At 39.9% G+C, this 11,792-nt stretch overlaps 1 protein-coding gene across 1 annotated transcript; it reads right to left on the bottom strand.

The window, feature by feature from the left end:
* Positions 1-3,269: 3,269 nt before the first annotated feature.
* On the bottom strand, positions 3,270-7,600 carry LOC306818100 (NXPE family member 3-like; the record flags this gene model as incomplete). The annotated part of the gene is made up of 6 exons (XM_079335473.1): positions 3,270-3,849; positions 3,927-4,133; positions 4,925-4,995; positions 5,114-5,409; positions 6,282-6,722; positions 7,484-7,600. The coding sequence occupies 6 exons, from the start codon at positions 7,598-7,600 to the stop codon at positions 3,305-3,307; spliced, it is 1,677 nt and encodes a 558-aa protein (XP_079191599.1). The 3' UTR covers positions 3,270-3,304.
* Positions 7,601-11,792: the final 4,192 nt, after the last annotated feature.

The raw sequence follows: 11,792 nt of genomic DNA, 5'->3' as shown, positions 1-11,792 counted from the left end.
ATTGATGACACGACTGAGAAGAATGTCCACCTACCTCTCAGCCTAAATATCGACTTTGATTCAACAGGAATTTCACTTCAGAGAAGGGGACAGAAGACTCCACTCCGTGTGTTTGTTAACTCGTGTTTTGAAAAGTGCAACGTCTAAGGAAGATGCTACATCTACCTGGTATCCACAACCTGCGTGAAACCTTACCCAGAGTCCACACCCACTATTCAAGTATAATAGAAGATAGAAGTCATATCCTTGTGAATGATTAGTGTTGAAAGATCAGAGAGAGTGATGCATTTGTTGAATATGTTTTTTATTATATTTGTTTTGTTACCATTTCATCCTTTTATCGTTTTCATATTTAGATTTTATTACCACTTAATCCATTACTCATTTAACCTTTATATTATATAATCATAACTGCTTTTTAGTTCTCTTACATAAACCATGATTTATGCAAAAATCTATTTTGAATCCTTCACCTATAGTGATATGAAATGGATAAGCCTGGTACACCTGCTATAGCTCAAAATGAACCGTTTAGATCTGCTGCCAGCAAGGTGCCTTCGGAGGTGTGAGGTCTGATAAAGTGCATCACGTCTTGAATCAAAAAACACAACAAACCAGTTTGTGTAGTTGGGTGTATGATAGATAGATAGATAGATAGATAGATAGATAGATAGATAGATAGATAGATAGATAGATAGATAGATAGATAGATAGATAGATAGATACTTTATTGATCCCGAGGGAAATTCAGGGCATCCAGTAGCAGTATACAGACAGGGAGGACACAAGACAAGGTATAACTGCTGTTGCAAATCTTCATGTTGATAGTTATGCATTTACAGTTTGGTTATAAACAGGCATTGAAATGCTGACCAGCAGGATCCAATCAGCTTCTCAAGCGTTTCTATAGAGCTTCAAGTTTAGGCGTTGTACGGTACAGTCATCCTCCCACAGCCACAGGCGAGGTTCACTCGGTTCACTTTTTTGCTTTGCCGACTTTAAAACATTTATGTTTAGGAAAATAATGAGATCTGCTTTATTCATTTGCACATGTTTCGTAGCTATAAAATCACACAATCCTTTAATCAATCTACGCAAAACAGTGCATAATAATAAAATAAATACAAATTGCTTCAATGAAAAAATGATACATTCCTATGCTACCACTACAAATGCAAACAGAAATCATTCCCTTTTCTGTACAATTATAAAGAATAGGATAAAGAATAGGATAGCACAGAACAAAAGCCCCTTGGATAGACCTCTTAATGTTATTGCTCTCATCAGCTGCCCTGCCATATAGGCCTATATGCTAATGTCTGTGTAATAAGCACAACAACAGAAACCTCAATCATGCAATGGCTACATTCCTGCCAAACCTCACACCTATTATGTGACTCTGTAGATAACATTTTAACTTGTATCTGCAGTTTTCTTTACCAAAAGGCTTTAGACTAACCAATCTTTGCTTTTACACAGACACGATAAAAATCTTTATTTTTTCACGCCATTTTCATTGGTGTGATCTTTCACTAACATTTTTTTTAAACCCTCAATCTTTTTGATTAATTCAGTGATAATAAGGCCAAACTATTTTCATCTATCAAACATCTTAGCTAAGGAGACCCCTGTCCCCCTCCTGTCTAACAGGGGTACATTTGTTCTTCTTCCAAACTCTCTGTGTCCCAACTTCTGCATTTCTACTTTGATTGCTGCCTTTAAACTATCACTTAATAAGACTTTGTCATCAACAAATTATAACAAATGTAAAAACATAATGACCAACTGTATTATAATATACACTCTACACAAACATATTTTAGTGACAGATATTACATGGAAAATCATACATATCAACCAAAATGGTACAAACCTGTCTTTAGCCATGTTAATTATTATATCTGAATAACAAAGTTTCTAACTTTTACACAAATGAAACCGTAAGGCATGCTGCTTGGCCACATCATGCTGCTTGGCCACATCATGCTGTTTGGCCACATCATGCTGCTTGGCCACATCATGCTGTTGCAGTCCCGCGGTGGTGAATTTTGACTTTTACACAATTCAAACCTGGCTGTGTGTTGTGGTAGGCTGTGGCTCAGTCTGCTGACACTTAAGCCATACACATATCAAACTGTAAGGCGCGGTTGTGACACACACACGCCGACATGCACGGGGTCCCTTCATCACCGCTTGCAGTTTTAATTTTTTTTTTTAATATGCATTTTCCCTGTCAAATTAAATAAATAAATTGCATTTGATTTAAATCTACAGTTCGATGATATTATAGTGTTTTATTTAATACTTAATACATATTTAGTTTAAACAACAACTTCAGATTTCTTTAACAGTCTTAAGGGAAGATGCACGTTTTTCATGTCTGTACTTCAGGCCAACAATTTTTTTTATGATTTTTTTTTTATTTTTATGAATTTGTTGATTTTGGTAACTTTGTGAATGTATCATTTCAATCTGTCTACCATCTAAAAGTAACTCGGTTTAAGTAGCTGTAATGATAAAGAGGTATAATATCTTACAGCAGTATAGTTATATTGGAATTGGAGCCAAATGTCTGTTCCACGAAAAGGTTTGCTTAGAATGAAAGGTACAACATGTCTGACATTTACGAGTGATCCAACTTGATAGAGAGGTACCCAAATAGGAAAGAATTTGTAGGCTGTACCTTCAAGCAGAATAATGATTGTGTTCTACTGCAGTGTTGTCTGACCTCGGCCAAAATGAATGGTAAATTAATCCACAGTCTGATCCACGATTTTATCATTACATTTAGACAGCAGAAACGACCCCTACCCAACAACAAACAATAAATAAAACATGTGCAAACATGGCACATTGGTAAAAGTGAAGTGAATAAAGTGTGCAGGTTCTGATCAAACAATTGATAGACCAGTTGATCTGTATAAGTAAGTTAAGTATAGACTATTAAAACAGATCATAACTGTTCTGACCAGTGCATATTGAACCCAGATGCAGGACACTAAAACAGAGGGGTTGATTAATAACACTAATTGCAGTGAAGTGGGATGAAGATGGGTGACGATTCTGGAGGTTGGCAGAGTGAAGGGGAAGAGCAGAGGAGGGGTGTGAGCATGGCTGGGAATCCAGAGAGAAGGTTGAGGCAGATGGGTGAGACGTGATCGAGGTAGAACAGGATGAAGAGAAAATTGCAGAGGAGACTTACTCCTCTTTCTTCAAAAACTATCAAAAGCTTAGGAAGCCTGAGCCGTAGTTTACAGTAGTACCTGATGAGTAGATGTAGCGGATGGATGGACACCCACTGGTCCTATTCAGGACATGTGTAAGACAAGAGAACGTCAATCATATTCTTAATGATCGGAGGTTGTGGATGAAGGTTATGTGGCAGGTGGTGGGCCAGAGTCATCTCCCAGGCATCCACCAATTGAACATTAAGTCCTTTGAACACAGCTCTGAGCACCTTGTCCCGCTGAAGGGAGAACCAGTCACTGTTGGTTAACGTCTCATAAAGAGTCAAAGCTTTGAGGTTGGCGGTCCTGATGACCACCAGCGTGCCTGGAGCTCTGTTCAGCAGACGAATCACCGCCCTGCGGATGCTCTGAAGCCGCCTGATGTAGATCTCAACTGGGAAAGTGCTCAAGTGGGACCAGATGCCAATAACTACCACTGTGTTGGTGCCACCTACCAACCCATCTATTTCATTGGCAATGTAACGCAGCTCACTGATTTGAATAAGGGCAAACCGAAGAGGAAGACCGTGGGCACGGTACGTCACCAAGAAGTTTCTTTCATTGTCCCATATCATGAAAGGTCCGCTTTGCTTCGGATTGTCCCGGTTTATCTCCTTAGCATCTGAAAGTGTGACAGAAAGAACAAGTTAAGCTGTGATAAAATTAAACTGTTACTTGAAATCTCTGTGGATCAACTACCTGGTAGTAAAGCCTTGAAGTACTCAAACCACTGCCTGATGGTGGAGTCTCCATACAGGTGGACCACCTTTCCTTTCAGACACTGACTGATGGCAGAGGAGTCGTTGAATTGGTGGACTTTGGTGCCACCTAGTGATCTCCACACACCCTGGTAGTAATACCCAGAGGGTCCAGACGTCCCACTGCCTTGACTGACTGTGGACTGCTCTGAGAATTATTGATCAAAAGAAGCTTCAGGTTATTAAACTCATAGTTCATCATTTTTGTCAACAGAGCCCCTAAAAAAAAGGGGGCGGGGACTCATTGCATTTAAAGAGACACACACACACCAACACAGAGCGTTCTGAGAGAGCAGGTTTCAACAGGGTCACAAACCTCCTCTGTTTATATGTGTACCAAGGGTCAGCTCTGATGTTTCAGGTAGACCACATGGGACTGTTTGAAAAGGGCTATAATATGTCCTCTTTAATAAGTCACAAAAGCATTCATTATATTTAGTTTCAGATTTTCTTTAATGCAGTTTAATGTATTTATTGGACTTGTTACAGCAGCAGAAAAAATACACATTTAGGGCTCTAGTGATCAGCAGGACAGTGTATGTCTCTGGTGCACCTGTTCATTGTGGAAAATGTTAACAAAATGACATTTGAATGAAAATGTTAAATACTAAAAGCTAAATATTTGCAGTTGATAAGTAGTTTAGTATTTTTAATAGTACACTGGTACTAAATAATTCCTGTTTTTAGTGTGAATGTAAAAGCTTGCAGCTCCATCTCAGCTTTGAAGACAGGAGCTGGTTACTTCATTTATTATTCTACAAGGCAAAGAGATGAACAGGTATTGTCTCTTTTTATTTTTATTCTGTATTTCTTTATACCACCCTCACTTTAAAGACAGAATAAGGTTGCATTCATTTTTGCCAAACCCTTTTTATTCACAAGTTATTTTTATTTGTTTATTTTTTTTAATGAGGTGGGAGTAGAAAAGTTGTGCTGTACCTTTCCTTTGAGGCAGCACAGTAACACTGTCCGGTCCTGAAGCCTTAATGAGGACTTTCATGTTGACATCACTGAAAAAAACAGTATTTTTTTTTTTACCAAACTACAATATGGAAATGTCGAATTTGATTTAACAAAAGGTCACGCTTTATCTTTATTATATTACTTCTATTCATTCTGCTCCCTCACCTTTGGAAAAGCTTCTCCTCTGAGGCCTTGAGACTTTGAATGAATCCTCCTTTCACGTTGTCCAGCCTGGCATCACAGCTCAGCTTCTTTGGCTTGTAGCAGAACCACGGGTCGCCTGTATGGAGGTCAGTGTAGTTGCACACTGTCTGGTTGGTTTGACGAAGGCAAACATTACAGATGGTAGATTCAGAGATTGAGCCTGAGCGGAAGAGACTCTTGAAGAAAATCCGATCAGGCTGTTCTTCGTCTAGTCTGCGCAGAACTGTGACAGCCTCGCTGGGGTGAACAAGTGTCACCTGATAGATCAGACAAGCAGTTTTTACTCAGTCACATTATGTATCAGGCAAACATCTAAGAATTGAAGTGGTAAATCTGTATCATGACATACAGCACACAAATAGATAGTCATTGGACATGAGCTTCTCAAACGCTTTCAAACTGCATGACACACCTACACATTCTCACACTGACTGCGGTGTAAAGTGCTCATCAAAAGTAACAGATCCTGCACACGCATATGCCGCTGACTGAGCAGCGGGAGCAATTTGGGTTTAAGTGTCTTGCCCAAGGACACATTGGACATGTTGCTGCAGGAGCTGGGGATCAAACCGTCGACCTTCAGGTAGAGAGACGACCAACTGATCCACAGCTGCCCTGAGATGAAAAGGAGCAGCGAGCAGCAGGAGTAGATTGTATCAAACGAAAGTTGTGGGAGGAGTTGACTGGCTGAAGTATTCATGTTGCACCCAAAAATAAAACTGGCACGACATGAAAACTTTCAAAAAGCCAGCCTATAAAACTGGTTTTCTCAACTCTATAAACACCTGTCTTAAGGTAAATTATAGAGTTCTACTCCACATTTGAAAATCCTGTAAAAATAAAAGAAACTCTTATAAGGCTGTATATGTGTTTGTTTAGTATTTTAATATGGGAATAAATCAGATTGGCTCAATATTAGATACTGCCTTAAGTGGCAATATGATGAACTACAGTTTTTGGAACTTCAACATTGACTTCTTTTTTTGGCTTTTGCTGTTTTGTTTTTTTTACACAAGTCAGGAGGGAAAGATTCATATGACATAGATTCAAAAACTGCACAGTACAGTACATTAAATAAGTTAGTATTTTGCATCAGTACAACATTTAAGTAGATAGTATTGAACTTTACCTCAACCTGTGCGCTTCCTTCCCAGAGTAACGTGAATACAGCAGAGTAGGAGCCATTAAGGTGATCCACCACTCGCCCGGCCACACCCGCTCCGAGTTTCGTATTTTGCAACGAGGGAAGTAAGACGTCTCCTCCAGACTTCTTGGGGTTACCTTGGAAGTCATTTATTTGTATCATAACCTCCAGCTGGTCTCCTACATGCCACTGTCCTCTCCTGCCTGGAATGATGGTGAAGGTGCTGTGGGCGGGATCACTCGTCTGATTCAACGAAAGAGGAACTGGCAGAAGTGGAGTTTGAGGCCAAGCAATGGAGTCCAGTAAGAGGCGTTCCTCCAGAGCGTCTGCAGGAGACAGGGAGCCAAAGCTGCAGAAGCCATGAAACTTACTTGGATTAGAGGCCACTCTCTCGAGGTTTATGGTTGATTTCTCTTCATTCTGTGACTGGCAGGGGGGTGACGGAGAATAATGGTGACAAAGGTGCAATTCAATGATTCACACTAAAGCAAATGTCTTTGAGGATGCGCTGAAGGCAAAAGCTTTCTAGTTGAAGATGTATGGATGGCAGGGAGCTGAATCCAGTCGTTTGGGCATCAAAGTTTTTCGTGTAGATAGTGACTGGTGGAAATGATGGACAGGGAGTAGTGGATAATGTTTCACCGGGGTTTATGGACTTCTGAGCACAGACATAAAGGTCAAAGAGGTGACTGTGTTGGAGTGGGTGAAATGATGGAAAGTGGAGTTTTAAAAACCATGGACCAATCTCCAAAATATCACTCTCCGAGGGATTGGGAACCAGTTCACAACAACAAGTTAAAGTTAACTCTTATACTAAAGTCTAGACAAGTAAAACAAGAAGTGTTGGTATTTTGTGTTGGCAGTCATACACAGATGAAAAGATGATTAGACAGCTGAATGCAAAAGGTCTGGCATTGTCTTGTTCCTTAAGATATATTATAGTAGATTCATTTAAGAGTCATCTTCAAGTCCAAATTAATGACATTTGGATTGGTGCTTAGTGCATTATATCTTCTATGAAGAGCAACATTTGTCAAGAAAAACATCCTTTATGTTAAACTTCCTTTATTTGCATTTGAGACTCTTGTGAAGACACTTTTGAAAACAGCTTTGTGTAATCAGAATAATATTAAACATTTGACACAGGATCCACTTTTAAATCATTCCCACTAAAACCAAGTCCTCACCTCCAGTTGCTTCTTCTGTGTAAAGATCGAGCCAAGCACAGCCAGAAAAAGGAGGACGATGCAGCCTTTTAGAAGTTTTTGACTTAGGCTATGTCTTGTGCAAACTGTCAGTCTCATGATTGGTCCTCTTGTGGTACTGGATTAAAATAAAAACTAACTCATAAATCATGAAACAAAATAAAATGAAAACTAGCAACTGGCTCCTTGTAAATAATTGTTTTTATTGTAAACACTTTGTTCAATAAAAACCATGGTGATTAATTGCTCAAAAAGGTTCATCATGTCTTCTAAGCGTTTTTTTGTTCAGACATATGATGTAAGAGTAGATGTTGCTCTTTAGCTGACAGTTTTGGCGATGTCTCTCTCCTTCTTCAAATGCTTCTCCCTGACCGCGGGTGACCACGGGTGACGTGTCAACCAACAGATTTTGGCATCTTGCACCTACGGAGCGCCCAACAAAGCTGTCAGATCCGTCCAACCACTGCCACACCAAAACAGCACGACTGCTCCACCAGGCCTGCCTCGCCCCACACCAACTATTGTTTCTGAAGTGTCCCAGGAAAGGAAACTGCACAAAGAGGATAATCTCAAATCGGCATTATTGGACCACTGTCAGATAAAGAGCAACATCTACTCTTACATCATATGTCTGAAATAAGAAACAAAAAAAAAACCCATGATGATTAATTGTGTCATTAAATGTAGATTTGTTTTCAGTGTCCAAATGTTTATTCCACCTTTGTGTGCTGACATTTTAAGAACTGGCAGGTCCCATGTTTCAGTGGCCTGTGAGTACATATGTTGCCATTTTACTTAAATCTGTTTTGCATGGAGGACACATCGATTGATTCAACATCCTCGTCTGTTCAATACCCTCACCTCGAGTTATGTTTAGGTAAAACTATTTAGGGTTGCAAGGAGATCTTTTGTGTCCTTTGTCCAGCTTCTCCTCACTTTTTTACACTTGAATCTCGAGCATTTCTTGCGAACAAATGCTTGAGCACTTTGCCCAAACGATGCCGGCCCCTTCCCTTTCTTTGTGAAAATGTTCTTTCTTAATAAATGACAGTAGATGGAAAATTACAAAGTTTTTGCCCATTAAACGTAAGGAGAGAAAAAAAATAGTGCACCCTTTCAAGACAATTTTTTAGCTTGATTGCCATGGCCAGTCTATTGGACAATAGGACTGTCTGAAAGGTCTTTGAAATAGTCTATAATTGTCATTTAAATTAAAAAAGTACAGTGTACAGTCAATGCAATAGAATGTCATCTTCTCATCCCTTTGAACCACAAATATTTCAGAACAACTATTCTATTTATAGAAGATAAATACTCTTACCAGTGTTGCCAAGTCCGCTTGTTATAAGTGACTTTGGGCGTCTTTGGTATGAACTCCAAATTTTCAACCAGCTCATCTAAGCGACACACAAATGCAATAATTAGTTGATCTTTTTCCAGGATCCGCCCACACCTCTCATTGGTTACTGTCAATACAGTTGAGGGTGTGCATCACAAAAGCTTGCTGTGCCACATTTTTATCAGATTGTTTTATTTGTACTAGAGCTGAAACGATTCCTCGAATAATTCGATTACAAAAATTTAATCGAGGAATTTTCGCTGCCTCGAGGCTTCGTTGAGTTGTTTTTTTTTTTTTTTGCGTCATCAAAACTTTGCTATGTGTATAAAACACTTAATGTGTGCTTAACATTTAATGTAGCTGCAGCTACCTGCTCCTCTCTCTGACACACACACACACACACACACACACACACGAGCACGGCGCGCCCCTTTGAACTTTTAGTCAGCACGCAGTTGATCCGTGATCCAGACGACCCAGTCGGGAACACGTGATCCGGTCAAACGGTCGGCTTTTCTCCGTTCACTCTCTCAGTGTTTGCAGCTAACATAACGACAGCAGCGTCCTCTCACAGTCTCTGTCATAGACGCGTCTATGGTCTCTGTAGTCTGTGAGCGCGCTGAATGCACGCGCTGCAGGAGCAGACAGAGATACACTTCTAATAATGAACAGGCTGATTATTTTACATCTCTAATGTCTTCAAAGCTAAATCAAGACAGAACTTGTTTGTGGAATAATAATTTAGCAAATATATATTTAAAGTTTCTCAATCTCCTGATCTGACATAATGATTGATTCTGTGATTGATTCAACAGAACATAATACTTTCTCAATTAAATGTATTGTAACAGATGTGTAGGCTACACAAAACACTATTTGTTATGTCAGCCATTAAAACATATTTGGCCTGTATTTTTAATTTACCTGCCACCTTGACCAGTGAATCAAGAAGTTTATTTGGGACCCTGTCAGTAATATGGTGAGTGTCAGCAGCTGTAGAGCAGAGATGGTTGGCTGTAACAAGCAGGCGTTTCCATGGTAACTGCAAAGAAGCAGGTTTGTAGGGACGACCCAAGACGAGTTAAACCTTAATTAAGCAAAAGTATGATTTATTAGATTACTTGATTAATCGACGGGATATTGGATAGAATACTCGATTACTAAAATATTCGATAGCTGCAGCTCTAATTTGTACTGGATTGTAATTTGAGATGATGTGATATGTTTGATCAACAATCAGAAAAACTTTTATAAAAGGCAGTGCACAGACGGACAGGGTTGTTCTCATGTATGAGGATGGCAAATATTTCAGAACACAAAAGGGTTATTCTTATTCTTCTTCGTCCCATGCAAGCGTCATTTTTTAAAAATCGTTGTTTTTAATGAGCAGAGAGTAATCTTTCAATATTTCAATCTTTCATCTTGAACATTTTTCAACTTTTCCAGCAGGTGCTGATGACAACACCGGCACTCTTTTCCAAATGTGTGTGTGTGTGTATATATATATATATATATATATATCGGGCAGAAAATGCTGATATATGCCGGTAATAAACGCTATGTGGGGATAGTCATGAGAAACGGTATAAGAAAAAATATCAGACTATTTGCTTTACAGCAATATGAGTGGTGCACAACTTGAACCTCAAACCGTGGCTTAATGAATGTCAAGTGATAAAACAGCAATTGTAAAATAAGTGTTAATTTAGCAGATCTTCCCTCTGCTGCGTGCTGGGGAAGAAACAGGCATGATGGCAGTTTTTTTTGCTCCAGCTGCAACATGTGCACCTTCGACATGCACGCAAGAGATGTTTCCACAACTGTGTTGCTGTAATATTAAAAATGGATGCTTAACGGCATGATTCGGGTGCAGTATAGGTAGACTCTGTTAAAGATAATTCTGCACCACCTGGACAGTCAGGGAAGCAACTTTTTTAGGGATTTAAGATCCCTGCTACATCTGGTGAGGGGAAACCTTGCCCCCTGCTCTTGTCCTTTCCAGTGAACAGAATAATGCATGTCAAACATCCTTCAGCCCACAGTAGGTGAGGCATACTACACACAGGACAGATACAGGAAATTTTATTACATGAGCAAATTACAGAATGTGACAGTAGAGTTTGAGGGGAAATGACTGGTGTCACAGAGTATCTGCAGATGGGGTGTGGATTTGATTTTGGGGCATGCCTATACGAGAACCATTGGTATGTTTCAAACTGACAAAGAAGGTCTTTGGCGCTCGGACTCTATGGGATGGTTGAGCGTCATCAGAATAAATCCCCCCCATGTAGCCCAGACTTGTGGTGGTGGTGCGGCTAATAATTTGATGAGACTGGATGGATGAAGAATTAATGGATGGGGATTCTGCTAATGAAGATGGCGGTGATGGGAAGGTTGAGGGGTGCATGAAACATCAGCATAAAGGAACTAGGGCAGAGAAAGAATCATATTTAAGAGGGGAGCAGAAAGATGATAGGCCAAAAGTGAGGAGGTTAGATGAGTACAGCTGAAGATCATGTATCACCTTCTATCTTCCTTCATGAACTTTTGTTTAGTCACCACTCCCAGCTCCTGTCAAACTCGTTTGGTTTTTGCTGTTTGATTAAAGATTTTTTTGCAGTGACGTCAGATCATGAGTGTTAGGACAAACACAAACAGGCGTCCGTCCGTCCGTCCGCCCGCCCGTCTGTCTGTCTGTCCGTCCGTCCGTCCGCCTGTCTGTCTGTCTGTCTGTCTGCTATTTTGACCCTTCAACTTTTACTTCCTGGTCACATTCATACCCTGACAGAGTGGACATGATCTGATCACATCAAAAATGTCCAATAAAATGTCACAGTCAGCCAACAGTTTTCTGTTCCTTTTGACACTTTTATTGGCAGCTGTTTACCAGCAGATGGCAGCACATAGCTCAGCAGAGTCACTTCAGTCGTCTATTGAGTATTTGATTCGAGC

This window comes from Symphodus melops (genome assembly GCF_947650265.1).
Source record: "Symphodus melops genome assembly, chromosome: 22".
In the NCBI taxonomy this organism is placed as follows: domain Eukaryota; kingdom Metazoa; phylum Chordata; class Actinopteri; order Labriformes; family Labridae; genus Symphodus; species Symphodus melops.
Note: the sequence above shows the minus strand (reverse complement) of the source record. Positions and strands in the feature narration are given on the sequence as shown.